Below are 27,965 nucleotides of genomic sequence, written 5' to 3'. Positions count from 1 at the left end.
CGAGGCGCCACTCAATATGCTCTGCCCAGTTTGCACACGGCCACTGTTAGTACCCAACCGAGACGCGAAAAATAAAGGCCGCCCGCTGAACAAAGGAGCACACACCGAGACAAGCACAGCTGGTATTGCTTTTCCCTGGCGTTTGCGACAAAGCGGAAACGTCTGGAGTCTTAGGGGGGGCCCCATGGGCGGAGCATTTTGATTGGCCTGTGCTGCCCATGTACTGCCGAGTCAGATACAGTAGTATCTTTCTCTCGCTTGCCCGTAGCAGAAACCGAGACTGCGCCTACCATGGTCACACATGCATACGGGTTTGCCGGGCGAGCCTCAGGTGCGAATCTACTCTATTTGTCTAGGCAGCCATGGGCCGAGCAACTGCAACCACAGCTGCCGACTTGCATCATCGGGAAGGACGTTGGTAAAGAAGCGTGCAGGATCGCTGCAGTGCCCACAGCATGACGATATTGGGGTTGCATCCACCAGGTCCTGCCTTCATGCACACTACGATCCAAGTATCCATCGCATCTCATCTTGGGCATAAGTACATTGACGACATGGCACGAGCATGACACCCATCCACCGGCTCAACAACCCCGGTCCACTGCATCGCAGTAATCACCGGCAGCCCGCATGTGGAGCTAAAACTGCACGATACGATTCCCACGCTGCTGCCATGGATACGTTGCATGGAGGGAATGCGAATCCGCACGCTTTTTCGCAACATGCACTACGTCAAGAGTCCCTCACCCATCAAAAAGCCTTGGTCGACAGAGGCTCATCACGTTTGCAAGCGAGTAGTCAGCCTGGCTTCGCGCCAGATCGTAATGGTTGCATCCGCCATTACACCTCCGGAGTAGACGACGTTCAGGACTGCCCAAGGCAACAACAGTACGCAAGAGGTAGAGCTGTGCCTATCAATCTTGCATTTCGGCTCGCAAATCGATCCAATGGCGTTCCTCTTGCCACTATTGTTGAGCAAGGTTCCTGCTCCACGCTAAACTCCCACGGCTCCCTCCTCAGTGTCTGTCCGTATGCCTCGTTGCGGGTGGTGGAAAATACGTCACCTAACTACTATGTTTTACCCAGGGCCTCGTCGCGTCTCGATGGGCGTACCCTCCAGCTCAATATAGAAAATGGGCAGCTAGAGTCAGTTCTAGATCCAACCACTCGAGAGTTTTCCACGCCATCATACAAGGATATCGGCAGCTTGTCTCCGCAGGATAAAACCACCACTCCATCTTTACACACCATTTTGGATCGCCCACAAGCTTTACAACATCAAACAGGGGAGACAGACTGTGACAGAAATAGCAAAAATGTCAAGGATCTTGTCCGTGGTGTAATTCACAACGTCCGAGCTGTCTCACGAACCCGGTCCAGGTCGTCCTCAACGCATACACCTATCGCTGAGCATCATCATAACCGGCAAAAGACCAGCGATGATACCCCAAACAGTGAGTTATGTGGCCCTGATAGGTTCGAGTCGGAAAATACGGTGTTAGCTGCACCAGCTGGTGTACCCTCTGCGCCCCTGGACGTGACTCAATTGCCAGCTCATCAACATCAAAACAGGGATGGGCGGACTCTGAACACAGCCTTTAAACCTTCGGCTCGTCTAGACTTGCTCTTGCACAAGGATATGCTCTCGTCGCACACCCAAATCGGAGCTACACATCCGTTGTCAAAACCTTCGACTGGAAAAGAGGGCTGTCACGACAATGTCTCGAAAATCTCAACCCAAAGAGGAAATTCCAATCTAGAAGGGAATGCCTTTTATGGAGTCTCTGTGTCGAGTGATGCTACTAATTCCTGGATAGAGGTTGATCGCGCAGGAGACGCTAGTCAAAATGCCAGCTTTTGTAGCACTGCATCCACTTCATATTCCGGTAGTGTGGTTGGTGTAGATGTCGATCTTCAACACGAATTTCCTCAGAAGATGTACCACTCACCTTCATCTACACCTGTAGCACCGGTATGGTTCACCCCTCAAGTGACAGAGCCGGAGCGACATGCTTCACTTTCTGGATCCCCTGAAGCCAAACAGTCGCCAGAAACGGAACGACCACGTCGGTCCATTACCTCATCTGCTCTGGCGACTCTGCTTCCAATAGCAGCAGCCTCGGGAATAGTTCAACGAAACTATGAGACGCCGAAAATATCATTCTTTTCACCATCCGGTCGCCTGATCCAGCCAGAGGGTAGTTCCTCGCCCGGTACAACAAGCGCTTCCGACTTCAGCAGCTCGCCCGTGGCCAATGCATCTGCAAGCATAAATCCTACCCCTGTCTCCTATAGTATATTTCCAGCAACATGTCTACCTCCTCCACGACCTTCCCTGAGACCAATGACGACTCCACCCACATCTTCGGTACCAGTCCCTGCCAACTTGCGACACCACCACAACTACAGACGTCCTGAAAAGTCGCAGATCAATCCTGAAATAGAATATACGCATTCATTCAACGATACTGGTCTGGCGGTCAAAAGATGCGACGGCATTGTACGGACCGGGACGCTCCCTATCAACACTCAGACGCGCCAACCGTACGGAAATACAAAAGCACAACATCGGTACAGAAGAGACAGGTCGGTAAGGCTGTTCAAAGACAACTTCAGATTGAAAGCGAGGTCTCGTAGAGCCCGATTGATGACAGTCATGAGCACAACAACAGCGAAAGGAAGAAATCTCGGTAAGCAAGACGAAGCAATCATACACACTAGCATGCCTCACAAACGGAAACGTGTGTCCGTCGCTACTCCTGACAGAAAGCGCCTACCCAGCCGGCACGTAAGACTAGAAGGCAAGACAGGACTCCTCGGACCGGTAGCCGGACATGTGTTGCGCATCTGCTTCTGTCAGCCATACGAAGGCGCAGGCAAGCCGACGCATGATGTCGCTGCGAAAACCTTTTGCATAAAAAGCCACGCTAGCGAGACGCACAGAAAGTCAAAGAAGGAAACACACCCTATAACCGCAACGGAAACGCACGTCGTAGACGCCGTTCTACCCAACGCTCGGGTCGTCACGGGCGTCAACCGGAAGATCAACACCGACAACCGTATTCGCATGCGGACGAGCGGTCGCAGGAAATACAGCAATCTGACCACGAAATCCCATCTTCCGTGTCAGACTGCACTGTGATAGCGCTACGAAAGCCGTATGCAAATGTGTGTATACGGATGGGTGTGCGCGCGTGAATGGTGAGTGGAGGGTTTAATTATGCGTCTCGGACACGAACGCCGCTGTCCATCCAACAATCATGGAATTTTCTCTTGTCAACGTAACGCTTCTACACCCCCCCCCCTCACACATCCCTCGCGCCTCAATTCCAAGAGAACCAGGATCAGCACGTTTCTCTAACCCACCTCTAGTCTCTTCTTCTTGTTTTTTTTCTGTTAAAATTACAGCGGCTGTTTGTACTGAAACATCCACATACAATACATACATATTAGCAAAGCAAAGCAAATGAAAAAAAATGGAACCAATCCTAGTCCCTCATTCTATCTCTCTTTTTTGCTTGGCTGGCTGGACTGGCTGGACTGGATGGCTTACGACATCCACACCCACACCCACACACGCGCCCACCCCCGTGCATAAAAGGGACGTTTTCTGACATTTCCGCAAACGGGCTGTCCGTGAGGGCTTTTCTTACCCTTCTTTTGCTTTTTTTACTTTTTGCGTTGCTCAAATAGGTAGACTTGGCGCCAGGATCGTCCCTCCAATTTTTTTTTGGCCTGCGCGGCTGTCATCGTCGTCGGTGATGGGAGGGAAAAAGCAAAGGAGTGGTTATATACGTTGTTTGTGGAAGGGTGTGTGTGTGTGTGTGTGGCTGGATGCGTTGTTACACATTTCACGCATGCATATACATGTGTAGTGCAAAGAAAAAAAAACCTGTATTCAGGGCTCTCTAGGATGGGATATGCGAGGGTGTGGTTTGTTTGTTGCCTGTACGTGTGCTGGACTGGACTGGGCTGGACTAGATTGGACTGGACTGCGCAAGGCACACACTAAAAAAACACCCAGAGCGATGTTCACCAAGGATTGGAATAGTGGTGTCTAGGAAGATCATTGCATAGACTTACACTCTTTTTTTCTTTCGTTTTTTCTTTTCTTCCTTTGTGCATTACTTGTTCACCTTTTTTCTCAATACAGGAATTAACATGCTTGCAGCAATCATGCCTCGGCTTGTGCGACGTGTGACTGTTTGGGAATGAATATATGGGAGGGGGAAAATGGGGGTCTCGGGTTTTGCTTTTCAGGCCCTTTTGGCGTGATGTGCATCATGGTTTGTGAGGGTGTGGGTGTCGCATTTGGTTGTGGCACCTTTGTGAAGGATATGATGCTTGTTTGGTATGATCCATGTATCGCCGACGTGGGGAGATGATGATAGGTATGGTGAGCGGCTGGGGTGTGCGTGGAAAGTCGGCAGAAGAAAAGGTGGCTGCCGGATTGGTAGTGCAGGGCGTTTGGTTTTTCTCTTTGCTTTACTTTGCCCTTATCAGATTGACGCGGGTGATCTTCTCCCAGGATACGTATAGGTTGCTTTCATATGGGGAAAAGAGACTTGGATGCATCATCGAAGACACTATTTAGGCAACAGCAAAAAATATAGCCTGCATGTCTGAATGTAGAACAGTGATTCTGGAAACCCTTGCGAAATGTCTAGATTTGGTTCCGAAACATGTCGGCATTTGGAAGTGATTCGGGCGGTATTCTCAATGCGTGTGCATACACATGCTAGTTCAATATACTTTGACGAATCGCCACAACATATCCTTTAGCATACCGTCCAAAGAACACACTGAAACCACCAAAAATACATAATACACCCCAAAGCAACAAGACATATCCAAAAGAAAAAGAAAAGCGACGGCCCGGTTCAGTCACACAGCAGGCATAACCACCCCAACGGTTTGCCGCATCGGCGATTGCAACTTTTGTTTTGAACCCGAGCAAGACGCGCATAACAGCGGCGAGCCGACCAGCCGACCGTATAATTCCGAAACGGCAAGAAAAACGAAGACCAAACTTGTAAAACCAGTTGTTACAAAACAACAAATAAAGGCGTTCCGTTCATACGGTAGGCGGGCTAACCCCGGCAGTCTGTGCATGGGATGGTATGCACATCATAGAATCGGGGTGCCGAGTGTGACGGGTTGGAAACTTGCTTCTTGTTTTCCTTGAAAGGGAGTTGAGGGCGAAGGGGGGAAACATTACGCGCGTTACAGGGCGTATCTTTTTCTTTTTATGCTCCCCCACAGTTTGCGGGCAAAGCAATGGATTGCCAGTAAGCGTATGGCGGCGCACATACCATCATGCAGTCTATGCAGAGGGGATGATGAGGTCGGGTAAAGAGAGACTGCGGCTGGAATGAGGAAAAGTGTTGCCATAAAGTGGTGCGATGAAGTGGTGCGATGAGGTGGTCTCATTCTCGACAACGTATCCAATCACTCGTCTGGAAGATTAATGGCCAGCTGAAATGTGTATCTCACTGCACAGTGGCAAACCAAAGGAGGGCGTACCAGACCTGGAGACTAATCACGAAACGATTCTAGCGTAAGGATGTGTGTGTGTGTGAGGTGGTGGGTGGGAAAAGGGTTCTTCATTGTATACAATTGTTTTTTGCCGACCCGAGTCCTGCACATCCGCCAGCAGCGGGATCACCGAGCAGGAGATGCTAAAATATGCAGCTCTGTGCACTTGCACGGTTACACTTGCCGGAATTTGTACACCTAGTGTAAACGACTCGCAAAAGTCGCCTCCGGGTGTTGTGCTGACCCCTGCCTGCTCGTCATGTCCAATGGCCGTGGTCTCTTGTCGATCAATCCCCACCGCCTCACTCGCGCATTATCGACCCGAGGGCCTGGTAACGCACCTGCAGGACAGAATCCTATTCCGGATAAAATGGTATGGGAATCCTTTATAAGGTTGTCAATTTCCTATTTCGAACGTATGCGCATGTTGTGATGGGCGCATGGAGAAGAAAAAGCAAATACCGTATATGATGCTGACTTGTGGGCTTTGCTGCGCCCTGCATGCCAGGGTAGGCGAAGAGGTTGTCGATCAGTCTTCTCGGTACCGCGAAGGGAAGTGATATTTGAAATATGGGCGAATCAATGGAGCATGCCGCGGAAGGGCGATCAGCTCAAGTGTCATGTGTGGCTTAGTACGGATTGCTTGACTTGTCGGCCCAGAGGTCTTTCCAAAACTGCTTGAAGCCATACTGCTTCTCTCGACGCTCATCTCGCACGCGAACGGGGCCGCCAATGATGTTGTCGAGAACACTCCTCTGACCAGAAGTGTACCCAGTGTCTGTCTTCTTCGGCGGTCTCCGCGTCCGTTCAATGATGGCTGCAGGAAGCTGGGGCGCAACGTCGGCGAAGCACGAGTTCAGCTCGCGTTGGAGGTTGAAGTAGGGTCTTTTGGCTAGCTCCGGTGCCTGCAGGTTGTAACTGCGCGCTTTGTCGTTGAGGTCCTTGATTGCTACAGCTAGGTAGCTACCTTCAATACGCTCCCAGTCTGGATCCCGGAAAGGATGTGACGCTGGAGGCACTGTTGCTTCCGGAGTTTTAAGTGGCACTTCCATGGTTTCCTTCGAAACACTTTCCACAGAAACCCTAGAAGGATCTTGGGCTACGGCTTCCGGAGAAGCGTCAAGGGTGACCTTCTCAGCTACTACCCGTTCCACAATAACTGGCTCAGATTTGGGATCTTCAGCTGGTGGAGATACTTTAAGTTCTCCTGACAACGAAATTTGAGACATGTGACCATCGTCATTTGTGGTGGTAAAGGTTTCTTGCTTCCTCTTCAATGGATTCGAAATGAGCTCAGCTTTGGCATATGCCTCAGCTCTCCTCACCTGCTCCACCAGCGTGCCACCTTTACTGGCTATCATACGCGCCGCATGTCGCTTCCAGTCTGCGCGTAAACGAGTTCTAAATTTCCTCGTCGCTGACGTAAGTTCCTGTTGTTTCTCAATCCATGGCGGCACTATTTCCTGTCTTTGGATAATCTTATTCATGAAGTACTCGGTCGTATCGATGAAGGGGCTGGATGCATTGTAGTCCCGTTCGACATTAGCATTTTTGCCTCGAGGGATGTTCTTGAACTGTCCACGGGCGATTGCGTCCTCGATTCTCTTATTTGCAAGCGAAGCAAGGCCTTGTATCGTTCCAGGGACAATGGCGCGTGCACCAGGTTCGAATCGATCCTTAAGTTCTTGGAGCCGCTTCTCACGATCTGCAGCGTCGATGTCTCCGTTTTCCACCAATGTCGTATACACCAAGCTCCTGTCGCGAGCATTCGCCAGCCGCAACCCACTGCCTCCCTTGCCGCGCTTGTGACCGGTATCGATCGACTGTGGTGGTTGTACACCAGGTATCTTTGGTGGGCGGCCCAGTCGCATGGGCTTGTGGGCATCGTTCAGCATGCGCAAACTGGCATCGTGGATAGATTCAGTGCCACTCCATGCGTTGGCAGTAGCAAGGTCGCGCGTGTGGCGAGATGCAGAGGCGGGAAGCTCTGCCTCAGACGATCTGAGGTTGGCGGCGGCAATGCGTTGCTCCAACTGTGCCTTGAGATCCGGACTGAATCCAGCTTCTTCAACAGCTTTGATTGCGCCATGTCCACCAGACACCAAGGCTTCTTCGCTCATGTCTCGCAGTCGCCGGGTCAGAGCTCCCTCTTCCTTCTCTTCTCCAGTCTTCCCAATTGAACCCCTCTCTTCTAGATCCCCAATGCGATTGCCACCATCGTTGGGCTCCTTGTCCTGGGTCGCCGCTTGTCCATGCCACCTTACATTGCCGCCCGCGACGGCTCGAACTGGGGCGAAGACATGTGGTCTTCGTTTTGTGCGCAGGGAGCCTGCACAAATATATCTTCTGGGCAGCTTGGATACGGGCATACAGGGAACTTCAGCAATGGGCCGTATCGTGGCGAAGGAATGGATCGGAATGCAAAGTAACTCTAAACATTGCATCTCTCACGTCATGAAGATAAGTTCAAAGGTTAGCGCGTCGTCGTTATCGATAGTGGATTTCTGCCGAGGCTCTCCCGCGGGCGATTGAGCCTCCCACTTATTTACATCTAATACACTAGTTTACATTTAAGCTATCTGTCATCCGCTCATTACTTGCTGCTAATGTGAACTTGTTAGTTCCGTCGAAAAATGACGTGGGTCCACGTTACGCCAAACCATGAACAGGAGTACGGGACCTCACTGCTACCAACCCTCAACTTCTAGCCATGCAACTTTTCATGGCAATCATGACGGTCAAGAGAGACTCACAGATGCACTAGGCTTTGCGGTAGGAGAATAGTTTGTTGATTGGATCTTGGTGAAACCAAGTCTCAGATTCGGGTAGTAAGACCAGGGATGGCTTTGGGTTTTTCGAAGTCTGCCTTGCGAACTACTCGAAAAGGGCTCTCTATTTCCTTCCCATATGTCCACATGATACCGCCTCCAATAGATTTATCACGTTGCACCTGGGCCCTTTGAGCAGTTGTTGTGTTGATTGGACGACCAGTATGAATGTTCCGATACGAGCAATGCGAGCAGCTCAGCCTCCACAACAAAGCTTGGCGCAATTAACCATGAGGTATACAAGCAACACGAATATCAAAGTCTTTAAGCGGTTTCCCGTTCATTTAAAACTGTCACATAACACTGAGTAATGAGATATCCGCTGCTTCGGCAGAAATTACAAACAAACATGGAAAAGCAGAAGCATACCACTGTGATTTCTGAGCGCGAGAAGGAAGATCCAAAGGTAGATAAACATCAGTAAATCTGTTTCTATTATGTGAGTTTCTAACATATCATAGATCCCTATGACGGATGTCACGCCCGTATCCCCACTTGATGAGGTTGAAGTAAATCGCGTTCGTCCAGAGACGACTGTGCAGTCTGAGAATGCCACCAACCCACGATCAACTTTTCATGTATACTCCGAGAAGGAATGTCACAAGTGTATTTCGCCAGTGATGGACCCGGGAAAAGAGAGATGGTGTGGCCCAAATCAAAAAGAACAAAAAGCGAAGCGTTTGCAGAAACAGGAGCGCAAAAAATCCGGATTGCCCCCCGTTGAGCCGGATGAAAATGCTTTCTTTATGCAGCAACCATACCTATCGTTCCATGTACCGCCTCGAGTTCTGTACACGGGCAGTAGTAAGTACACAGCGAAGCCCGCTGTCCTTATACACGACGGTTGTTTCTGGAGAGACTACAAGTTACAATTAGGACCGTCAATCAGCCAACCAGGTGTGATTGACCCGCGCGGCGTAGTCTCATGGCGCCATAATGGAGGCGACAAGAAGGCACTCAAAGCCGATGAACAAAAGCTCAAGGGCTACAAAATCAGGGGATGGAGGCTTTGGGGAGAAACGGGAAAAGAATATGTACACACTGTCAGAGCGAACCGAGAGGCAGGTAAAGGTCCGGATCCCGATGTGTTGGAAGTCAAGGGCCTCGAATATGAGAAACCCGCGGTAGCTGAAGAGGTCGTTCACTTGCGATGGATAAGTCCATTGTCTCGCCATACTCGATGCTATCACTTCCATTACATGGGCATTGATTTTTACTGGAAAGGGACAGCTTCGGTCAAGGAATCGCGAGCTTGTGGCCTGTTCTTGCGCTTCAATCACTTGAAGCTCGTTGCCAGACTCCCAACCGTTGACGGCAAGAAACACCAACAGAATGAGCTGTGTTTGGGGAAATATACCTGCTCCATCGCAGCCAAGAAGAATGGCACTCTGGAGTTTTTTGATGACACAATCTTGCGTTTAGTCGATGCATACGCCCCCTCAATGCTCGACTTAAGTTCTGACGAGGGGCAATTGGAGGAGAATATGAGGAATGAGAGAGTACTGAGACTGAGAAAAAGTACGCTGTACCAAGTGTTTATGGCTACAGCGACGTGCATGATGCGGAGTGAAAAGGAGAAGAGGCACACACTGTTAGAACTGTTGACGGTTGCAGCAGAAGGTGGAGGCTAGGAGGGATGATGGGGTAATATAAATTGCATGGCCATGCCACTATGTGAACAATGATTCTCTCGGTACGATAATACCAGTATCTTCCATGAGGACATAGTTGATCTCGTGAGGAATTGCTTCGGCGCGATGACGTTGTTCCCGCCGCATGCTAATTGTCTGTGCTTCCCCAAGCATGTGTAGTAGCAACCATCCACCACTGTCAAAACCGCATCACCATGTCACAGCTTGCCATTTCACGCGTAGCCCTACGGTACAGCTTACATGGCACCTCTCGCACATCACTGAGGCTCATTGAGGCGCCAGGCCGCATTCTGTAAGCTCCAATGTTGCTTGGCGCAAACATGAAAGTTCCGCCCTGCTCACACCACCTAGGCCTGCTCTCCGCTTCACAACACCACAATGCTCTTCGCACACCGCCCGCGGGTTCTCCTCAAACCCGCAGCTGCAGAAAAAGGCGGGTAAAGCGAATAGATCACACGCCCGAACCGACTCGAACCCACCAGTGAACAAAGGTGTTGCACCAACCCCCACCGATGAAGCCTACGACGTCTCTGGGCTGGAGTCGCAGATACTCAAAGCAATTGAGAAGCTCACGCATGAGCTGAGTCAGCTACGCAGCGGAGGGAAGCTCAACCCGGATATCGTAGAGAGCTTGAAGGTGCAATTGGGCACGGCTGGACATGGCAAAGAGACTGTAAGGTTGGGAGATATTGCCCAAGTTGTTCCAAGAGGAAGAGTACTGAATGTCATCTGCGGAGAGGAAGGGGTATGTTCCGACAGCATCCGTGGTATGCGACTGTATCATGTTCAGGCTAACATTCACCAGCACATCAAGCCTATAACAACCGCCATTGCCGCTTCACCACACTCTCTCACACCTCTCGCCCCCGAACCCTCCAATCCTCTAACCATCCAGGTCCCTCTGCCGCCCCCAACTGGAGAATCACGTCGTGCAGCGGTCGAGTCGGCTGTCAAGGCTGCCGAGCGTGCTGACAAGCTCATACAACAGGCCCGGCAGGAACACAACAAGAAGCTCCGAAAGTACGACGTCAACCGCGAAGTGCTCCCGGATGATATCCAAAAGGCCAAGAAGTTAATGGAAGACGTGGTTAAGAAGGGCCATGTTGAGGTTAAGCGCATCAGTGACGGTGCCAAGAGGGTCCTTGAAAGCCAATAGCGGCACACAGGCTGTACATACTGTATACGCATCCGATGTTCCGAATTCTGACATGATGTATTGAAATGTCTAGGGGTTGCCCTTTCCGTTACCCGGTTCAATCTTTGGCCAAACGGCTTGAATGTTTATCACGCGCCATGGCTTACCTCATAGCCGGACACGGCATGGGGCCTTCACCTCGTTTACCTATATTGTTGCGTCAAGAATACGCTTACACCGATGACGTTTCACCTAAGATAGTGACTGCCCACGAAGTGTTTTTGTAAAATCAACTGGCCGTGGAGGGCAGGTTAGCAAGTGAGGCTTGAAAGAAAATTCGCCAACATACATATTAATGAGTCAAAAGAGGGCTTTCGGCTGTCGTGTCAAACTATTTCCGGCCGTCTCTACGTACCACGCCTCAGCCACGACTGACATCACACCCGATCGACAACGCATCGCATACGCCGCACCTCATTTGCTGGCATGCGCATGCGGCGGGTAAGCTGGACGGAAACGCCGTTTCCGCAATAATTTGGTCAGATCTTACAAGATGGCTTGCCCGTTGCAATGGCAGAAGTATCGCATGCGTCCACTCAGATGCACGCTGCAGTCAGCACTTTCGACAGCCTCGCTCTGTCCGTTGCCAGACCGCTCTTCGACCGCCACACTACAGCCTGGCCTATTGTTGAGTGTGGCATTTACTCCAGGATGTCCCCACATTGCAGCACATTCACCGTATGCAAAGAAAATTGATCCCCGGGTTACTTTACCCATCAGCTGTTAATTCACTCTTTTGTGCGCTCCTCACCCGAGAACGTCGGCACTGCGACATTGGAAAGAGATCGCGTAGCACCCGCACCACCGTACATGGCTCTAGTGCTGGACACAGCTCATATTAATATTTAACGGTGACTTCAATCATGGCGCCGGTCAGCAACATCAATGGCGAATTTCTGGCTATGAGCAAGCGGTGGCCCGAGCCAGCTACAACCCGCACTTCACCACCCACGCGAGCCAGCATGACTCTTGAAGGAGGATTCCTAGAAGCATGGGCACAGGGATATAACGTGGGCAGCTTCATAGTTCTCATATTAATTGTCCTCTGCAACTACCGATCGGGAATCTTGCTCCATAAACTCATACTACTCGAGGTGAGACCAAACCCTGTCTTTAGTCTGAAGCACGTTCTGATATCCAAAGCTTCTCCTCGCAATCTGGCACGGAACCTTTATCTTCTTCGAGGACCCGCACTATGGATGGTACTTGTCATCCACCGCCACGCTCCTCTTCATCTCCTACTTCCTGCACAATGTCGTCGCCTGGCTCAAAATCCGGCCATTCCTCCCACTCTGGGGCTCTCGATTCTTCATCATCTCTCTCCTCTGCGTGCAACCCTTCTGGATCGTCGAAGCTTGGTCCAACTTTGCCTACTTTAACCAACTCTCAACAGGATCCAGAGTCAACCTCCGTACGCGGCCTTGGGAAGCCCTAGTCCGTGACCCGTGGTGGATCTTTACAACCTGGAAACTCATCAACGCCATTAAAAAGACATATACATTTAGCTTGTGGACATTGATCAAAATTAACCGCCGCTTCAGCGTAATGCTAGCCTGCATGATCCTCTCCATCATCTTCGTCCTCACCGACGCTGCCATCAGCGCAGCAAAAATATCAGCCAGCAGCGGCATAAATCCCTACTGGCGTTTCGCCCTCGTTTTCAAATGCGCATCGGACACCATCTTCCTGGATGACTTCAAATCCATGCTCGACGACATCATCGCACAAAAATTTACTTCTGCAGCAGATACCACTGCGCCGCGCCGCTCCATGTCCCGTACTGGCCGTGCCGCAAACAAGCGCTCGCGATCCATGTCGCGAGAAGAGGCTATGGAATCGAATATGCTGGAAAGATTGCGTACGCCGTCGGTTAGTACTACGCAGAATAGCCAGTCGAGATCTTCGAGGCCGAGATTCGGATCGTTCTTTTCGTCAAAGTCGAACCGAATGGAGAGAGAGATGTCGTCGAACCAGAGGGCGAGAGAGACGCCGTCGATTCATTTGTATCCGCCGGAAGCGAGCGAGGCTTCGTATTCCAGACATCCCAGCTATGATAGCCAGGGTAATGTGGAATTGACTAGACCGGTGCACGCGTTGTATCGGAATCATGAGCTCAGGGCTACGGAGAGTGATGGGAGCTTGCTTATTGGGAGATTGGTTTGAAGGTGGGAAGAGTACGAACAAAGTGGTGGGAGAGAGGGGGGGAATTGTACAAGATGTGTCTGCTGGCAGGCTGTTGTAATGAACTTTTGGGACACGGGAGTTTGGAAAGGTGAATTATAGGGTTGTATATGTGTATAATCGGGAAGAGGGATTGGGAAAAAGGGGATTGTACGGCTGGCGCTATGCATTATACCCCACGGCGTTTGTTGGAATCGTTGTACGGATAAAGGGACTGGACACGGAATATTTCGTACGCTTCTTTATTCTCTAGTCACTCATATTTAGTTTATTGACTGTTTTTTTTACGCAGGCTTCTTTCTTCATCAGTGGCCTTGAGCTTAACTGCACATGTGCAGAAGAATATTCATGTGAGAAAGTGGTTCGAAATTGGAAGAGATTATGTACAAAAAGGTACATGGTTTACACTTCTGAAGAGAAAACTAGGATTCGCCAGGTCACTTCGTATCATACCCACCAATGAGGCCCACCCACCGCAGGCTTCGGAACCTGCACCGACGCACTACCATAATTCGCGCCAGAAACTCTCCACCCCCCTCCCCGGCATCAACATGATCCTCACCTTCCTACACCTCTCGTTCACCCCACCCCGCGAGGAAGGTGGACCCAGTCCCCTCTGAGCCTCCTTCGGCAAACTTCACATCAGCATCAGCATAGTTGATGTCTTCCATATCCCCGTTTGCGTATCCTTCGCGGTTCTCATCATAGTCGCGACCAAGAAAATGAGCGTGAGAACAAGATCATATACTCATTTCATAACCTCTACGCACCTTGAAAATAAATATTCGTGCCGTGACCGTGTCCCGTTGCATAGACGCTTTCTAGGTTATCCGGTGTAGAGGCGATTAGAGCATCGAGAATAGGGTTGCGTATATTTTTGGAGACTACTGAACGGACGCCCTAGTAGCGGTTCTGGTCATAGAAGCTGTGAAGGGAAAGGTCCTGAGAAGTAAGGCTTCATCGTTTTCATTATTCTCATGCTATCTTTAGTCGAGTGAATAATTGGCTGCGATAATGTGATGTTCAAAAATGTCTTCACACCTGGTCCTTTGAATGGAGCTCTTCGTCAAACGGTCCTTCCCTGGGTGCTCTGATTTATCTCAGTATTGAGCCAAGCAAAGGTGATGTCGAGTAGGTCGCTAACAACGTCGCCGGAGCTTCAAATAGCAAAAGTCTCATATTACGGCCAAGTAAAGTTACTTTGGGGCAGGAAAATAAAATATTCGGAAGGCTTCTATTGCCACATGGGGCTACTTTCATTCTGTTCCTGCAAAGGTAGCCTTGGACAACCAGCATCAATTCCGGGTATCTCATGCGATGACCACTTGTCCGGAGGTGCGACTGCTTGCTGGAAGAATACGTCAATCATACGAAGCAACAGGATTAGGATAGCCCCTAATGCAACCAAAAAGCGGCCTTTGGTGCCATACAGGAGCAATGCAGCGTCCCACGCTGCCGCGATGCTTTATCAAAGATCTCCAAGTCACATATGGCTTGTGAGTCATCGAGCCGGTGTCAGTTCAACTAGCCCAACACTTCTGAGGCAGGAACTTTGAGGGAAGCTGAGGCGATCTCTCCGAGTTTCCTCCCTGCCGTAAGAAGCATCTCGGTTTGGGCAATGGCGGTTTGGTGTATCCAAATGCAGATCTCAATCACGCCGCCATGCAGGGTGCACTGAGAAGCCAGCTCTTTGCTTTGAATATCTATTACAAAGTGCCGCTTAGCAATGTATTGAACGTTGTGCAGTTCTTGTTCAATCGTTATGCAAGGTTGAGCAAGGTGTTTTCGCTCGTTGTTGATGTGTGGGAGGTTGGCATGTCCCGTCCATGGTTCAGTCGGCTTGAGGGGAGGTTTGCTGCGGATCAGTATTGTGAACCACCTGGTGCAGTGCTTTCTGGGACGTTAGAGTACGCTTTCGTAGGAGTATATAGAGAAGGCACACTTATCAAGATGCGTGACGGTGGCTGATGAAGTGGCTGGTGGGCGGCACCAATCGACACCCGTCGCTCGTCAGCCACCACCATCCACCATCGCGCACCTGCAATACTGAAGCTACAACAATCTCGCCGGGTGCAATCAAATCCGAAATCTAAGACAGTTGCCCACGACTTATAGAATTTATCTAGAGTCTGTGCCCGGCATGCGTATCCGGAGGTGAAGTGAGAGACGCGTCTTGGTAAGAGCATTGTGGTGTCGTAGCGTGTCATCGGGTACCGAACAACAACCTCCAATCAATCCTGCCTCAACAATCTGATCTTCGATTGTGGGTCGCCTTTGATCTTTTGAGCAAAATGTCTTGCCTTGCTACCGGATGAGATGACGTCATATTAAGGAACGAGCGGTAACGCGGCAGCGTTCTTAGACTTGGGAATACCTTGGCCCTGGACATAATGATAACGGGACAAGCTAAATCACGCCGATTGACGCTGAATTTTGGCCATACTGAAGTGACAGAGCCTTGCTGTCCGTCATTGGGAGGCTGACGGTGCGCTTCGTCATCGTGTGCATATCGTAGCCTCGCTGTTGGCGCTCTGGTATGGCTACGCATCACGCCGAATGTACGCCCCTCACTTCGGGAAAGGGTAGGAATCTCGGGCCATGAATCTGGGTCAGCTTTCTTTTGTGAAGCGAGGCAAGGCAAGATCTAGGTGAAAGTATCTACTCACAATAAAGCTTCAGTACGAACATGACTGACAACGGGCATCAGCCCTATTTTGTCCTGCATCTCGGGTCTTGATGTCAGTTGCCGGCCTCTAATATCAGATATGGGATTTGGAAAATATCTTTATATTATCAGAGAGCGTGAACATTAATCGTTACGTGGTAAATCGTCTATCATGCATATATATACATTAAAAGAAACCAGGTGGAGGTGGTGGCCTCGCAATAATTTGACCAGAAACTCTCCAGCCTTGTTTCGGCAAAAGCCTGATCCGAACCTTGCTCGCGCGTTTGCCTCTCATCACTCTCGGGCGAGTTGTCGATACAACTCCTTCTTGTATGTCCTTTGGCAGGCTGTACATTAGCGCCGGCATAGCTGAGGTCTTCCATGTGCCGAGATCTTCGTAACTATCACTCGACGTCTTCCTGATTGTTGAAACTAGAAAAACAATACTGAGGATGAGCATTGCTAATGGGAACGCGAGCCAGCCCCATTGCACTGCAACATATGTTTCTCGCGCGTAGGCGGTACCGGGTATAAGTTCGTTGCTGCCCGTATCGGATCTGATCACGTTTGTGATAGAGTTGGCCATTCGTTCCAGGTGAACAGCAACGTTGTTCGGCGCAATCCAAGGACTGAATCGAAAGCTACGCCATTTGGCTTTGTCCGTGTGGCTAGCAAATATCTTGATAAATTGCTGCGCTGTTGGATTGGAGATTGTAATCATGGATGGAAAAATCTCATCGAGGATAAAGGCTACATCGAAGAAAGTCTCGTTGGAAACTCCAAAGGCCGGCATGTTTTCTGGTAATGACGGAGGACGGATGCTGATATTTGGATGAAAGTCTTGTGCCGTTATCTCCGAGTTGGCAATATGTTCGATTGACCATGGAAAATCTGCCTTGGTATTATTTATGAACACCTCCTGTACCTCTTCTCTGTAATCTCCATCATGGTATGAGGAGCGGAGGGTTTTGACACACCAAGTTAGCATACATTCTTGAGCAACAGGTCGCTCTTTCTTGTAGACGCTTTCAGCGGTGCCGTCTGCTGAGCTCACTATCAACGCATCGAGTATACGATACTGGATATGTTCGAAATTGATGGTTGCACTACCATAGAGAGCTTCCCTGAACAGACTGGTGACCAACGGCAAGGAACGCATTAGAAGCGTTTCACCCGGTACAGGGTCGGTGAAGTTGGAAACTCGGAAGCCTGACATAAGAATAGGGTCATCGCTGGTTGCGTTTATAAAGTAGCCACAGGCGGCATCTGTAAAACAGTTAGCGACGAGTGAAAGGTCAATTGCGAAACATCTGTGTGCTATTTTTGTCCAATAGAGAGGGATGACCTCTCAAATTGTTTGACACAAGAAAGAACTAAAACACGAGTATACGTACCTTTCGGCGCCGTGTAGTTCAAATCAGGGCCAACTGCTTCCCTGATCCAGTCCATTTTCGTCATCAGACAACCGTATTCAAGGAGGTGTGAGATGTCTTCACAAGCACTGCAAACCCCCAAGGTCTCGTAAGGTGGCCATTCGCACCTGCCTGTAGGGCATACAAGCGGTATCTCGGCTTGTGTAGCATTTCCCGTCGTAAGCGGACGGGTACCATTCTGATCGTAGAAAAATGGGACCATTCCCCTTCTCAATTCGTTATTTGTTACCGCCATTGGTACGCCGATTTCAGCCTCGTATTGATTTTCAACAGTGGGATCGTAACGAACAATGCGTGGAATGAAGCTTTCGCCCTCGATTTTCCATCGCTCTGGCAAATCGGTCACTTGCTGGAAAAAGGTATCGATTGCCAATAAAAGGATTGTCAAAAGAGCGCCCAGTGCAGCAAGAGACCTGCCCTTTGTACGACACAGGAGCATGACTGAGCCCCATGCTCCACGTGATGCTTTGTCGAAGATCTCAAAATCAAATGCATCTCTGGACTTTTTTCCATGGAACCAAGTCCACTTCAGCTGTCCGATCGCTTCTGATATGGGTAAAATGAGTGCTGCCGATGCCACTTTTGAAAGAATCGTAATGACGGTCAGAGCAGGAGCCCAAGCGTTGAGAGATTTGTTGTTCACGTGAGATAGCAACCCAATGATTGCACCTGTTGGGACACTTAGTGGTTTATACACATACGAGTGAGTGGGTCGATGTGTCATACCCATACAAACTGCGCTTATTGTTACGCTTATGATTTCGAACAACCAACGCTTCCAAGTGCTTTCGGATGCATTGTATTGTGCAAGCTTTTGCTCGAGGCGGCCTGGAAAGTCGAACCGGCGCTTTTCGTCTCCAGCAGCTCGATATATTTTAGGCGGTGGTCTGGGTGCACTTTCGCCTGTTGGCATGTATGAAAACTGAGATTCATTGGAAGTAAAGGGTAAAATATCCTCTTGTGCTCTTGTCATCGTATGAACGACTATTGATCAAGATTTGAGAAGAGATGATCCATGACCGAAGGTGATGTTTTGAATAAGGCGATGAGGCTCATCATTGGTAGTCGTAGCCATGACTTGCGGACCTTCTTGCAAGAATAAAGATACCAAGGACCAGGCGCTTATCGGCTACTGGTAAGCGAGCGGTACGTTATCTAGCAAAGATGATCGGGCTGTAGATTTGCGCTTCGAAAAACAGCCTAGGGTAATACGTGCGAATCCAGAACAGACGACTCAGTCATTTGGATATATAAGTGTACTTGGCTTTAGAATCAGACCTGTAGCATGGATGTCCTTAGCGCTGTAACTCGACAACACATTGAGCGTTGGGCGGCTTCGGGAGGAAGGGTGGCAGTTGCACCAATCATGGAGCAGAAGCTCGTGGTAGCGCCGTGGCGCAATGTGTCCGTAGAACCACCGTCCCGCGTGAGCTGTTGATCCGGAGTGGGCTACACCAATAGATAAGCGCTGGAAGTGGTACGATTGGGAGGCATGATTACCAGGCACAGCGCAAGGCGAATTTCTTCCCTTGGCAATATACGATGAGCGTCGGGGTTTTGATAGAAATGATTTGCTGCCCAGTCTGGCGTACGAGGCTGAACTTAAAGAGCATACCGAGATGTATGGCGCTATCAATATCATAATAGGCATCGTATATGGATAGGGTGAGGGTAACCTGAAAAGAAGTATCACTTGAAATCAAGTCGATTTTGGTCCTTTGGGCGAGCCCAAAGTGCCATGATCGAAGCTCTATTGCTACCAATTAGCGATTCCTCTCAAGCGTCGAAAGCGCATAGTAACATCTGAACATGTTAGCAATGGCATATTTATTTCTTCAGTATATACTCAGCGAAAAGTGAATGCTTGTAACATGAAGATGCATGAGCCGCAAAACCTGCAGTAAACAGGTATCATGGTGCACGAAGGTGGGAGTTACCAAGAGTCAGGTGATAAGTCAGGGCTACATGATTCCTAGAGGTGCTTAGTACATATGGATGTTCTTATTGAATATTTTGCAAGTGTATGCAGAACGATATGAGGTGGCTCCCAAAAACGCTGTCACCATGTGGAATCGGGTCAGCCAAGAGAGCTGCCGTATGGGAACACACAAGACCCAGAAACTGGCCAAGTACAGGGACACCGATGAAAACCTTGGTACTGGGACTGGTGGAGATCCGAACCGAAGTGTAGTCAATATCACATTGCATAGGCACTGTGATAGATTGCGCATGATATTCAGAAACTTGTGTAGACATGCACTGCATGGATGTAGGTAAGGTTATTGTAATTGACGTGAAGATGAAATGGAGCTGCATGAATGAGGTCTTCGATAAGGTTTACGTTCATGTCAGTGTCCCGCTCAAACATCAGGGTAGCACGCCTGGTAACGTCAGTGTTGAGATTGGGCGCTTAACCGGGATATGTGATTGGTTGGTTCATCTCCCCAGTCTACCCCGGAACTCCGCTGATACATACCTGAGTCTTGTCTTTGCAATGTCACAATCAACGCTGTATCTGTTATCGAAGTTGTGCTTGAACAGGCCAAGTAAACTGAATAGGTCTCATTGAAATTTGCTGATGTTTTACAACAAGATTGCTAGGTACTGTACAATAAGATGATTGCATCATCAAGGAAAGTCCCACTCACTGGGAATGCCAAACAGGGGTATAGACGCCACCAATTCAAGAACTACAGAACGCTATAGCAACATCATCACTAGAACTCTCATAATCACATTGTGAATTGGAGTTCTGTGAATTTCCGCCAAAGGTATAGAAGAAAGCGTAGCGCTGATGCACATCACGTGCGTCGAAGAGTTGTGACTAGGTCGCGAGAACGGTTGATTGGCGTAAGGTACCGACTGCGGAAAGCCAATCATTTTGTCTTCGATCGGGTTGCAAAACGCCGCCAAGCCACGTCACATCAATAACATCTATCGATTGGTTAGAAGTCGTTCTGCGATACTAGGAATTCGTAGGTAAAATATGTAGACTTACAGATATCGCACGTTTACAGGATTGCCTTGTAGTGTGCCCTTTCAGCGCTTCCAATGTGACAACTCAATGTGATGAGAATGCCAGGCAATTTTTCGCTCCTCCACATCGCATCACCAGGCATGCACAAAGTCTCGCCTAACGCCTTGTGTTCCAGCTGCATTGGCTCTTGCGTTTCACCTTGCCGAATTGGTGTACGAGAGATTATGCCCTCACATCGCTCCTCCAATGACCGCGCAACATGCGCATGACAGAACCACAGTGTACGCTCGTTCCATGCGCGCCGCGTCGCCTCGGTGGCCTCAAAGGCGGTTATCGTCGAGAAGGTCGCTGCGGGTTGAAGCGCCGTGGATGGAAGGTGGAAATGGGCATGTAATGTGATGTCGGTTGACTCTTGTTGTCTTGCATCTGACACTGTGAATAAATTCATCGACAGATCCCACAACTGAAGGCCAACATCAGAGGAAGATAACCAAGATTCTACCACTCCTTTGTATTACATTCTTACTTGGCTGTGCCAACGTCTTTCTCTTTCCAGGCCATTACCTACCAGCCTGAAATCCGGGGATATCCAACAGCGACAGAACTTAATTCCCGACTGCATCATGCACGTTCGCAATCTCTTCCTGTTTGGATCTCTGGCGATGCCCATCGTGGCTATGCCTACACCCGCTAGCAATGTACATCACCCATTCCTGTTGATGATTGATTACTCGTGCTGACCGTTTGTACAGGTTGTTCTGCGTGATGACGTTGCGGTCGAACAACGAGGGCCTTTGATCGCTCGGCTTTATCGAGATCTTTTCAAGCGAGAGCCATTGGTCGAAGCCATCCCGAGCGAGACTTCATTGTATGAAGCAGTCGAAGTGGAGGCGAGGGACGAGGACGAGGACGGGATTGAGTTGCTAGACGAAACGTTGGATGACACTTCTAGTGAAGATATTCCTGTTAGTCTGGACGAAAGGGCATACAAGAAGAAGCCTGGCGGTGCAAGCAAGAGGGCATACAAGAAGAAGCCTGGCGGTGCAAGCAAGAGGGCATACAAGAAGAAGCCTGGCGGTGCAAGCAAGAGGGCATACAAGAAAAAGCCTGGTGGTGCAAGCAAGTGATGCTCTCTAATCTCGGAACCGAATTTTGGGAAAGAGAATAATACTTTGATTTAATGAGGGAGAGATCAGATCCACCCTGGCGGTGGTAGGTTCCTCGGGATGGTTGGAGTTACTGGGGTGAAAACGTTGCCGGAAACTCTCCATCCTGTAGTTGGGGATAATTTTACTTTCAAATCTTTAGCCTTAGCTCTTGGGGTCATCTTGGGGTCGGGCTTCGCGAGGCGTTTTTGGTAGTGATCGGGAAGGCCATATAGTAGTGCTGCAATAGCAGAGTTTTTCCTAACGCCCACTTGGTCCGTTTCTGCTGCAGATTTGACCACCGTTGCTAACAGGAAAACAAAACTGACAAGTAGTAACCCGACCGGAAGAGACAGCCATGCCCAACGGACTGAAACGTATACGTCCTTTTCAAATGCCTCGCCATGGATCATTTCATTGCTCGAGGAAGACCGAATAACATTTGTTATCGATTCCGTCATTCGTTCCATATGGTGCGTGATATTGTTGGGAGACAGCCACGGGTTGAAACCAGGTGCCCTAGTTCGAACTTCTTCGAAAGACCCAGTCCTCCACCTCAGTAAAGGAGTACTTTTATCATCTGCAGCAGTTGTGAATGCAGGAAAAATGCGATCAAAAACCTCAACGGTGAAGATCATTGTTTCTGAGTTGACACCCCAGTCGTACTCGGTGGTATTTGGGTTGGTAGATGGCGTGGAAATGGTTATATTCTCAAGGTAATCAATCCAATAACCACCGTCGCTTGGATCGAACGTACTATTCCATGCAGAACCGTCATTAGTGTCATTGTAGAAAGATGTCGCAACATTTTCATGATAGATTCCCGACAAGTATGATGATTCCATGGATTTTACACACCATGACACCATACATTCGTGGAGTGCTGGGGTATGGTTCGAGTAGACGTGAGCCCGATCAACTGAACTGGAGATCAGAACATCTGCAATGGGATTCCGGATGTCCTTGAAGTTGATTGATCCACCCCAGAGTAACTGTCGTTCCGGGTTCGTCACAAGTGGCAGGGTGCGCATCAATAAAGCTTCCCCGACAGGCTCGCCTTTATCGTCAACCATGTACCCAGACATCAGTACTGGTGTTTCAGATGTCGCGTTGAGGAAGTGGCCGCACACGGTCATATTAGGATATGATGAAACATTCGCATTGAGCTTGGATGTCCAATCAACTTGCGTAAATATGCATGTAAACGTCAGGAGCTGTGATACATCGACGCATTGGCTGCACATTCCAAGAGTTTCGTACGAGGGCCATGTGCATTTACTCGTTGGGCATGTCAGTGGAATTTCGGGGCGGCTACCATTTCCATACGGTATTGCTTGGGTGCCGTTACCGAGGAAAAATGTATCCGCAACCGCCATGATATCTTGGTCGAATTGAATGGCCACTTCGCCATTTATGAAATCTGCAGGATAGTGCGGTTCATATCGAATGACTCTTGGTATCGAGCTAGTTGCATTCTGCAACGTCCAACGCTCGGGAAAGCTAACGACTTGCTGGAAGAAAGGATCCAGAGCAAGACAGAATATTGTTACAAGGGCTCCGAGGGCGGCGATAGTCTTCCCACGAGTGTGTATGAGGAGCAGTAATGCACCCCATGGACCTCTTGATGCATTGTCGAACATCTCAAAGTCCCACATCTTCTTTGAATCACCCTTGATGAACCAGCTCCACTTCAACTGGCCTAGGGCTTCCGCAACTGGGAGAAGAAGTGCGGCACCAGCGATTCGAGAGAGGATGGAGACAAAAGCGTTTAGAGTAAAGCCAATGTTGTCAAATGGCCATTTATTGGCGGGCTGATCCCTGAGTACGATCAGGACGGCGACGATGGCTCCCATGCATATAGCGCTGATGAGCCAGCTAACAATCTCCAGCATCCATCGCTCCACGACATTGCCGGACGAGTTCCATCGCCACAGCTTTTCTTCGATGCGCTGTGCGATATTCGGAGCTGGTTCGGACTTCTCGTTCTCCACAGGCGGAGGCTGGATGTATATATGAGGTGCATGGGGTGGGCCATCGCGGATACCAAGACCGTTGTTGTGTATAATTGAGTTGGGTATGCTCGAGTGCTTGCTATCGGCCCTCTCAGGATCATATTGCATTGGTGCGTTGACACCAAGCCCTTCAAGCCGAAGTCTTGGGCGGTCGGTGGGAAAGAACCGTAGAAGTGGACGTCTTGTTTGATTTTGTTGAACAACCTCTGGTGGAGGCTCAGGGATTGGCCAGACCATTGAGCGATGGCTTGAAGTTTCGATAGTGGTGGTTGGGCTCGGCTCGACAGGGCTGACGGGAACTGCATTTGCATGTGCAGGACTCAAGAACGTTGGTCGATTTTGTGGAATGATCTCTGGTGTTGTTGGTGTTGTTGGTGTAGTTCCATATGTTCTTCCCATGTTTCGTCCATTGTTCCCGGTGTCGAGGTATATTGGGACGTCGGGAAAGGCGGACCAGTGCATGGGACTCTTCTGTGGTTGAGACATTTGTGTAGAAGAACCCGGAATGATAATCGGGTATGGCATTAAAAAGAGCCACTAAAGATGGGCTACTTGAGTGAATAGTAAAAAGGAAAGAAAATGGCGGGGTTCTATGATGCAGACTGGAGAGATGCCTGCTAAGGTGGAAGCTGTGGAATGGTTCCCAGTAGCTACCTTCAGGTACTACTATAACAACACCGAGCTGTAGTATAAGCCTCCAATAGTCATGCATATGATTGGACCATCCAAGAAACGTCAAACATGGCTGTTACTGCGGCGTACATACAAACTATGCCTTGGTTCTGGGAATCGGTGCATTACCGAAGCCATCCACCATTCAGAGCACGAGCTAGGCGCAAGGACCCGTCCCCAACCTCCAGCAAAGCATGCCAAGATAGGCGGCTGAGGGCAGTTGCCTTGACACCTGCGTGCGGCGTAGGCTTCGGGAGCTGTCATGCCGACGCACCGGTGAGGGTGTAGCCGTACAGAGCGGGTGTATAACCGCTGGCGTGGCCGCATGGTTAGCCTAGCGTATTCTTGTTTGCCGCCGTGGTATTAAAAACAACATGCAAGTAGGCATATTCTTAGTTTTGGCCCCATGAGGTCACGTTAATGTAGGATTGTGGCACAGTTATATCAGCGCTTCGAGCCTCACCATGTCTTGAAACCAACGCGAATGCCAGAAAAATTGAAGAGGCGTGTTACATCTGGTGAACAAGCAAATGAAGATGAGTTTTTCCAGTCTCAGAGGTTATCGCATGAATTTTCGTGGGTTGATTCGTCTCGAAGGCGGCCATGACGGTCTTGTTTCCAAACTTTTTGGGGGTCACGATAACGATAGCGGGGTCCCGCTATCGTTAAGCGCGGAGCCGACCACCCCACATCTTTAAAAATAGCGGCCAATTACAGCTCAGAGAAAATATAGACACGTCGTCTAGTCGCTATTTTCCGAACATTCTGCATACCTTCCATCGTACATTTATTATTTCTGTGCAAAGTGCATCGCACGTGCATGCATGTAGTACAATTCACGTGATGGTTCATTTGGTGCTGAAGTAGTTGATTGCCATGGTTTGGATGGAAGCCTTCAAAGCAAAAAGCATATCTAGAAATGGTGTAGTAGTAACACCAGGTTCAACGTCAGCTCTCATCTACTTCCAACACTTGGCCGGATAACTGATACCACCATGGCTTGAAGCTCAGTTTGTCATTCGATATATCGTAGCTCTGACACGTGTACCAACAGTGGCGCAGGACCAACCCAGCCCGTTGGGTCGCGGCTATCCATCGACATGCATCCGATTTGGTACGTTCACTAGAAAATCGTTCACTTGCTTATCCTTGTTTTCACTTGGCATCATTATTATTCGCTCAGTAGACTGCTTCGATGACCGGGTCAGTCGGGATCTCTTTCTCGTAGCCGCCAGACTTCAATCGATATCATGGTCACATGAAGGAATTATTGATACATCATCCTGAATGGCTTCGGTCTTGAGACAAATGGAGAAAACTGAGCGCCAGACTAACTTCATTCACTTTCTGGATGGCTGGTTTTGAGACATATCAGATGACAATAGCTTCAGGCTATCGTTTGGGACGCCACCATATTGCATGGTTGTACATGGGTCTGGACGGCAGAATGTTTATTAGATACTTCTACGTTGTCCAAGACAAAGGTCAGTTAGCCCGGCGGGCGATAAAGGAAGTACGCTGTGTGGTCGTAGAGTACGCCATGTTGTAATCATATCATAGCTGCTAGCTCGTTTGGAGTAAGCGAGTCCCGTAGTTGATCTTGGAGGAAGTAGTTAGTCGTGAAGCTTACAAAGCACATGCTTACGGTTTACTAGAGCTACCGTTCAAACTGAAACAAAACATCTCATCATCCAAAGCCCCTGCTTCGTATCTAGATCCAACGCGGGGAACTTGGGGAGCTCTAGTCCGAGTGGATATCGGGATCATCATGTGGAGCAACAACAAACACACTTGCAAAGCATAAACCAACGCATCTGCAGCACCCTCTAATCTCGCCATTAGGTCGTTTCAAACATTCCTGAAGGATCAGATAAACTATCAGCCTCCTCCGCATCCACTTCCCAGGCGCTAAACGCAACGGCCTTTACGAGACCAGCACGTGACCATGCCTATCCCAGCCATTCCGGGTCCAAACCAGCCCCCTCCATGCAAAACCTTCTACGCCTTCTTCTCCGGTATCTCATGAAGCTCAGTGACACCATCACCCTGTCCAAGAATCTTTGCCGTAGTTGCAGCCAGCTTCTCACGATCTTGCTTCTCACTCTCAAACAAGAAAGTAAGTTCCTCCAACGTCTTACCATATGTTTCTGGAAACAAGAAGTAGATGAAGACAATCTCGCAGCTCAGTAGCCCAATGTAAACGAACAAAAACTTCCAGTCGAGATCTTCGAGTCCGATGGGATTTGTGAACGAGCCCAACATGACTGCGCATCTGTTGAATAGCTGGAACCAAGAAAGACCCTTTGTGCGGACATAGTAGGGGAAGATTTCAACCATGTAGACGTATGTGAGTGCGTTGTAGGCAATGTTGTAAGAGGGTTTGTATAGGAAAATCATGGCAAGGACTGCAATGCCTGATTCTTTTGAGCCCGTGATGCGATTGCGAGCTTGTGCAATGGTCCATGCAGTGTAGACGCATAAGAGACAGCTCGCACACAGTAGGTACATTCTTCGTCGGGGGAATCGAGGTGTGATAGACGCCATGACGAGGGCCATAAGGAAACCCCATGCTTCTGATCCGAGATTAAAGCGTAGTTGAGTGTGACTGTCTTCAATGCCGATTTTCTCCATAATGGGCACCAGGTACTGGCTGATGAGGTTGTTTCCGCTGTACTGGACGAAGATGCCAAGGCCAGCAGCAACAAGAGCACGGTGTCGCATGCCTTTTGTTTGGAAAAGTTCTGCCCATCCGCGTTGACGTGAATCGTTTTCGATCTCGAGTGCTTTGCGAATCTCGGCAAGTTCGACGTGTGGCAGTTCGTTGGAAGCATCACCTTCGGCATGGTACTTGATCAGGATCTCGAGCGCTTCCTCGCTTCGGTCTTTCGATACCAGCCATCTGGGACTCTCTGGTACGGTAAACGCAAATATGAGTTGGATAACGGATGGCGCGGCCTGGAGGATAGACGGAAGACGCCAGGACCAGTCATTCGGGATAAGTCTTGTACGCAAAACAATACCTGCACCGAGAACTGAGCCAACTCCAAAAAAGGCATTGAACATGCTACCAAGGAAGTGTCGTTCTTTCGGGTGACCAAGTTCGCCCAGAAGTGCAGCACCTGAGATGATGGCGTATACGATACCATGACCGAGGAAAATGCGGCTAAAAACGAACATAGCCACTATTAGAGTATTAGCAAACATACCAACAGCGCAAAGCATGTATCTGCCTTCACCTACAATTTCTTGACAATCCCTGCATAACTGCTCCGATGATCATAATCGAAGATCCCACAATGATACTCTTTCTTCTACCCAGATGGTCGGAAACGAGAGAAACAAGAGGAATACTCGAAATAGCGCCGATGTTGTAGCATGCGACCAGCAGTCCCAATTGGCCTCCCTTGGGATGATTGAAGTAGTCCTTCCAGTAACTTAGTGCTTGCATACCGTTCATCATAGAGCTACCACCAGTTAACCAAAAAGACACATCTCTCGAACCTGGAAATTACCTATCAAATCCCGACGTCGACTCAATGAAGAGACAAAACGGAACAAGAAGCAGATACAGCCTTCGAAGATTCGGTTTGTTCCACCATCGCACCTTGTCCTCTGCGACTATGCGCTCGATGATGCCTTCACCCGCTTCTGCGACTATCGGAGCCAT

General features: G+C 49.4%; 13 protein-coding genes across 13 annotated transcripts; 7 read left to right on the top strand and 6 right to left on the bottom strand.

Moving 5' to 3' along the window:
• Nucleotides 1-565: 565 nt before the first annotated feature.
• COCVIDRAFT_109956 (hypothetical protein) lies at nucleotides 566-3,142 on the top strand (the record flags this gene model as incomplete). Its single annotated transcript, XM_014697084.1, has 1 exon — nucleotides 566-3,142. The coding sequence occupies one exon, from the start codon at nucleotides 566-568 to the stop codon at nucleotides 3,140-3,142; it is 2,577 nt and encodes an 858-aa protein (XP_014552570.1).
• An 890-nt stretch (nucleotides 3,143-4,032) lies between these two features.
• Nucleotides 4,033-4,245, bottom strand: COCVIDRAFT_109989 (hypothetical protein; the record flags this gene model as incomplete). The annotated part of the gene is made up of 1 exon (XM_014697083.1): nucleotides 4,033-4,245. A coding segment is annotated over one exon (213 nt), but the record flags the coding sequence as incomplete, so codon positions are not given.
• Nucleotides 4,246-4,353: 108 nt separating this feature from the next.
• COCVIDRAFT_109982 (hypothetical protein) lies at nucleotides 4,354-4,539 on the top strand (the record flags this gene model as incomplete). Its single annotated transcript, XM_014697082.1, has 1 exon — nucleotides 4,354-4,539. The coding sequence occupies one exon, from the start codon at nucleotides 4,354-4,356 to the stop codon at nucleotides 4,537-4,539; it is 186 nt and encodes a 61-aa protein (XP_014552568.1).
• A 1,625-nt stretch (nucleotides 4,540-6,164) lies between these two features.
• Nucleotides 6,165-7,904, bottom strand: COCVIDRAFT_19390 (hypothetical protein; the record flags this gene model as incomplete). Its single annotated transcript, XM_014697064.1, has 1 exon — nucleotides 6,165-7,904. The coding sequence occupies one exon, from the start codon at nucleotides 7,902-7,904 to the stop codon at nucleotides 6,165-6,167; it is 1,740 nt and encodes a 579-aa protein (XP_014552550.1).
• Nucleotides 7,905-8,830: 926 nt separating this feature from the next.
• On the top strand, nucleotides 8,831-9,994 carry COCVIDRAFT_41290 (hypothetical protein; the record flags this gene model as incomplete). The annotated part of the gene is made up of 1 exon (XM_014697081.1): nucleotides 8,831-9,994. The coding sequence occupies one exon, from the start codon at nucleotides 8,831-8,833 to the stop codon at nucleotides 9,992-9,994; it is 1,164 nt and encodes a 387-aa protein (XP_014552567.1).
• Nucleotides 9,995-10,209: 215 nt separating this feature from the next.
• Nucleotides 10,210-11,171, top strand: COCVIDRAFT_19388 (hypothetical protein; the record flags this gene model as incomplete). Its single annotated transcript, XM_014697063.1, has 3 exons — nucleotides 10,210-10,307; nucleotides 10,367-10,760; nucleotides 10,821-11,171. The coding sequence occupies 3 exons, from the start codon at nucleotides 10,210-10,212 to the stop codon at nucleotides 11,169-11,171; spliced, it is 843 nt and encodes a 280-aa protein (XP_014552549.1).
• Nucleotides 11,172-12,073: 902 nt separating this feature from the next.
• Nucleotides 12,074-13,373, top strand: COCVIDRAFT_109924 (hypothetical protein; the record flags this gene model as incomplete). Its single annotated transcript, XM_014697080.1, has 2 exons — nucleotides 12,074-12,304; nucleotides 12,354-13,373. The coding sequence occupies 2 exons, from the start codon at nucleotides 12,074-12,076 to the stop codon at nucleotides 13,371-13,373; spliced, it is 1,251 nt and encodes a 416-aa protein (XP_014552566.1).
• Nucleotides 13,374-15,053: 1,680 nt separating this feature from the next.
• On the top strand, nucleotides 15,054-15,359 carry COCVIDRAFT_109984 (hypothetical protein; the record flags this gene model as incomplete). The annotated part of the gene is made up of 1 exon (XM_014697079.1): nucleotides 15,054-15,359. The coding sequence occupies one exon, from the start codon at nucleotides 15,054-15,056 to the stop codon at nucleotides 15,357-15,359; it is 306 nt and encodes a 101-aa protein (XP_014552565.1).
• Nucleotides 15,360-16,243: 884 nt separating this feature from the next.
• On the bottom strand, nucleotides 16,244-18,465 carry COCVIDRAFT_30072 (hypothetical protein; the record flags this gene model as incomplete). The annotated part of the gene is made up of 3 exons (XM_014697078.1): nucleotides 16,244-17,325; nucleotides 17,454-18,161; nucleotides 18,219-18,465. The coding sequence occupies 3 exons, from the start codon at nucleotides 18,463-18,465 to the stop codon at nucleotides 16,244-16,246; spliced, it is 2,037 nt and encodes a 678-aa protein (XP_014552564.1).
• Nucleotides 18,466-20,503: 2,038 nt separating this feature from the next.
• Nucleotides 20,504-20,974, bottom strand: COCVIDRAFT_109988 (hypothetical protein; the record flags this gene model as incomplete). The annotated part of the gene is made up of 1 exon (XM_014697077.1): nucleotides 20,504-20,974. A coding segment is annotated over one exon (471 nt), but the record flags the coding sequence as incomplete, so codon positions are not given.
• A 118-nt stretch (nucleotides 20,975-21,092) lies between these two features.
• COCVIDRAFT_19385 (hypothetical protein) lies at nucleotides 21,093-21,596 on the top strand (the record flags this gene model as incomplete). The annotated part of the gene is made up of 2 exons (XM_014697062.1): nucleotides 21,093-21,167; nucleotides 21,222-21,596. The coding sequence occupies 2 exons, from the start codon at nucleotides 21,093-21,095 to the stop codon at nucleotides 21,594-21,596; spliced, it is 450 nt and encodes a 149-aa protein (XP_014552548.1).
• Nucleotides 21,597-21,661: 65 nt separating this feature from the next.
• COCVIDRAFT_19384 (hypothetical protein) lies at nucleotides 21,662-24,112 on the bottom strand (the record flags this gene model as incomplete). Its single annotated transcript, XM_014697061.1, has 1 exon — nucleotides 21,662-24,112. The coding sequence occupies one exon, from the start codon at nucleotides 24,110-24,112 to the stop codon at nucleotides 21,662-21,664; it is 2,451 nt and encodes an 816-aa protein (XP_014552547.1).
• A 2,184-nt stretch (nucleotides 24,113-26,296) lies between these two features.
• Nucleotides 26,297-27,965, bottom strand: COCVIDRAFT_19383 (hypothetical protein; the record flags this gene model as incomplete). The annotated part of the gene is made up of 3 exons (XM_014697060.1): nucleotides 26,297-27,480; nucleotides 27,539-27,762; nucleotides 27,811-27,965. 3 exons carry the CDS (start codon nucleotides 27,963-27,965, stop codon nucleotides 26,297-26,299), a joined length of 1,563 nt encoding a protein of 520 aa, XP_014552546.1.

The sequence above is a fragment of the Bipolaris victoriae genome (genome assembly GCF_000527765.1).
Source record: "Bipolaris victoriae FI3 unplaced genomic scaffold scaffold_106, whole genome shotgun sequence".
NCBI lineage: Eukaryota > Fungi > Ascomycota > Dothideomycetes > Pleosporales > Pleosporaceae > Bipolaris > Bipolaris victoriae.
The sequence above is the reverse complement of the archived record's forward strand: the minus strand, read 5'-3'. Positions and strand labels throughout refer to the sequence as shown.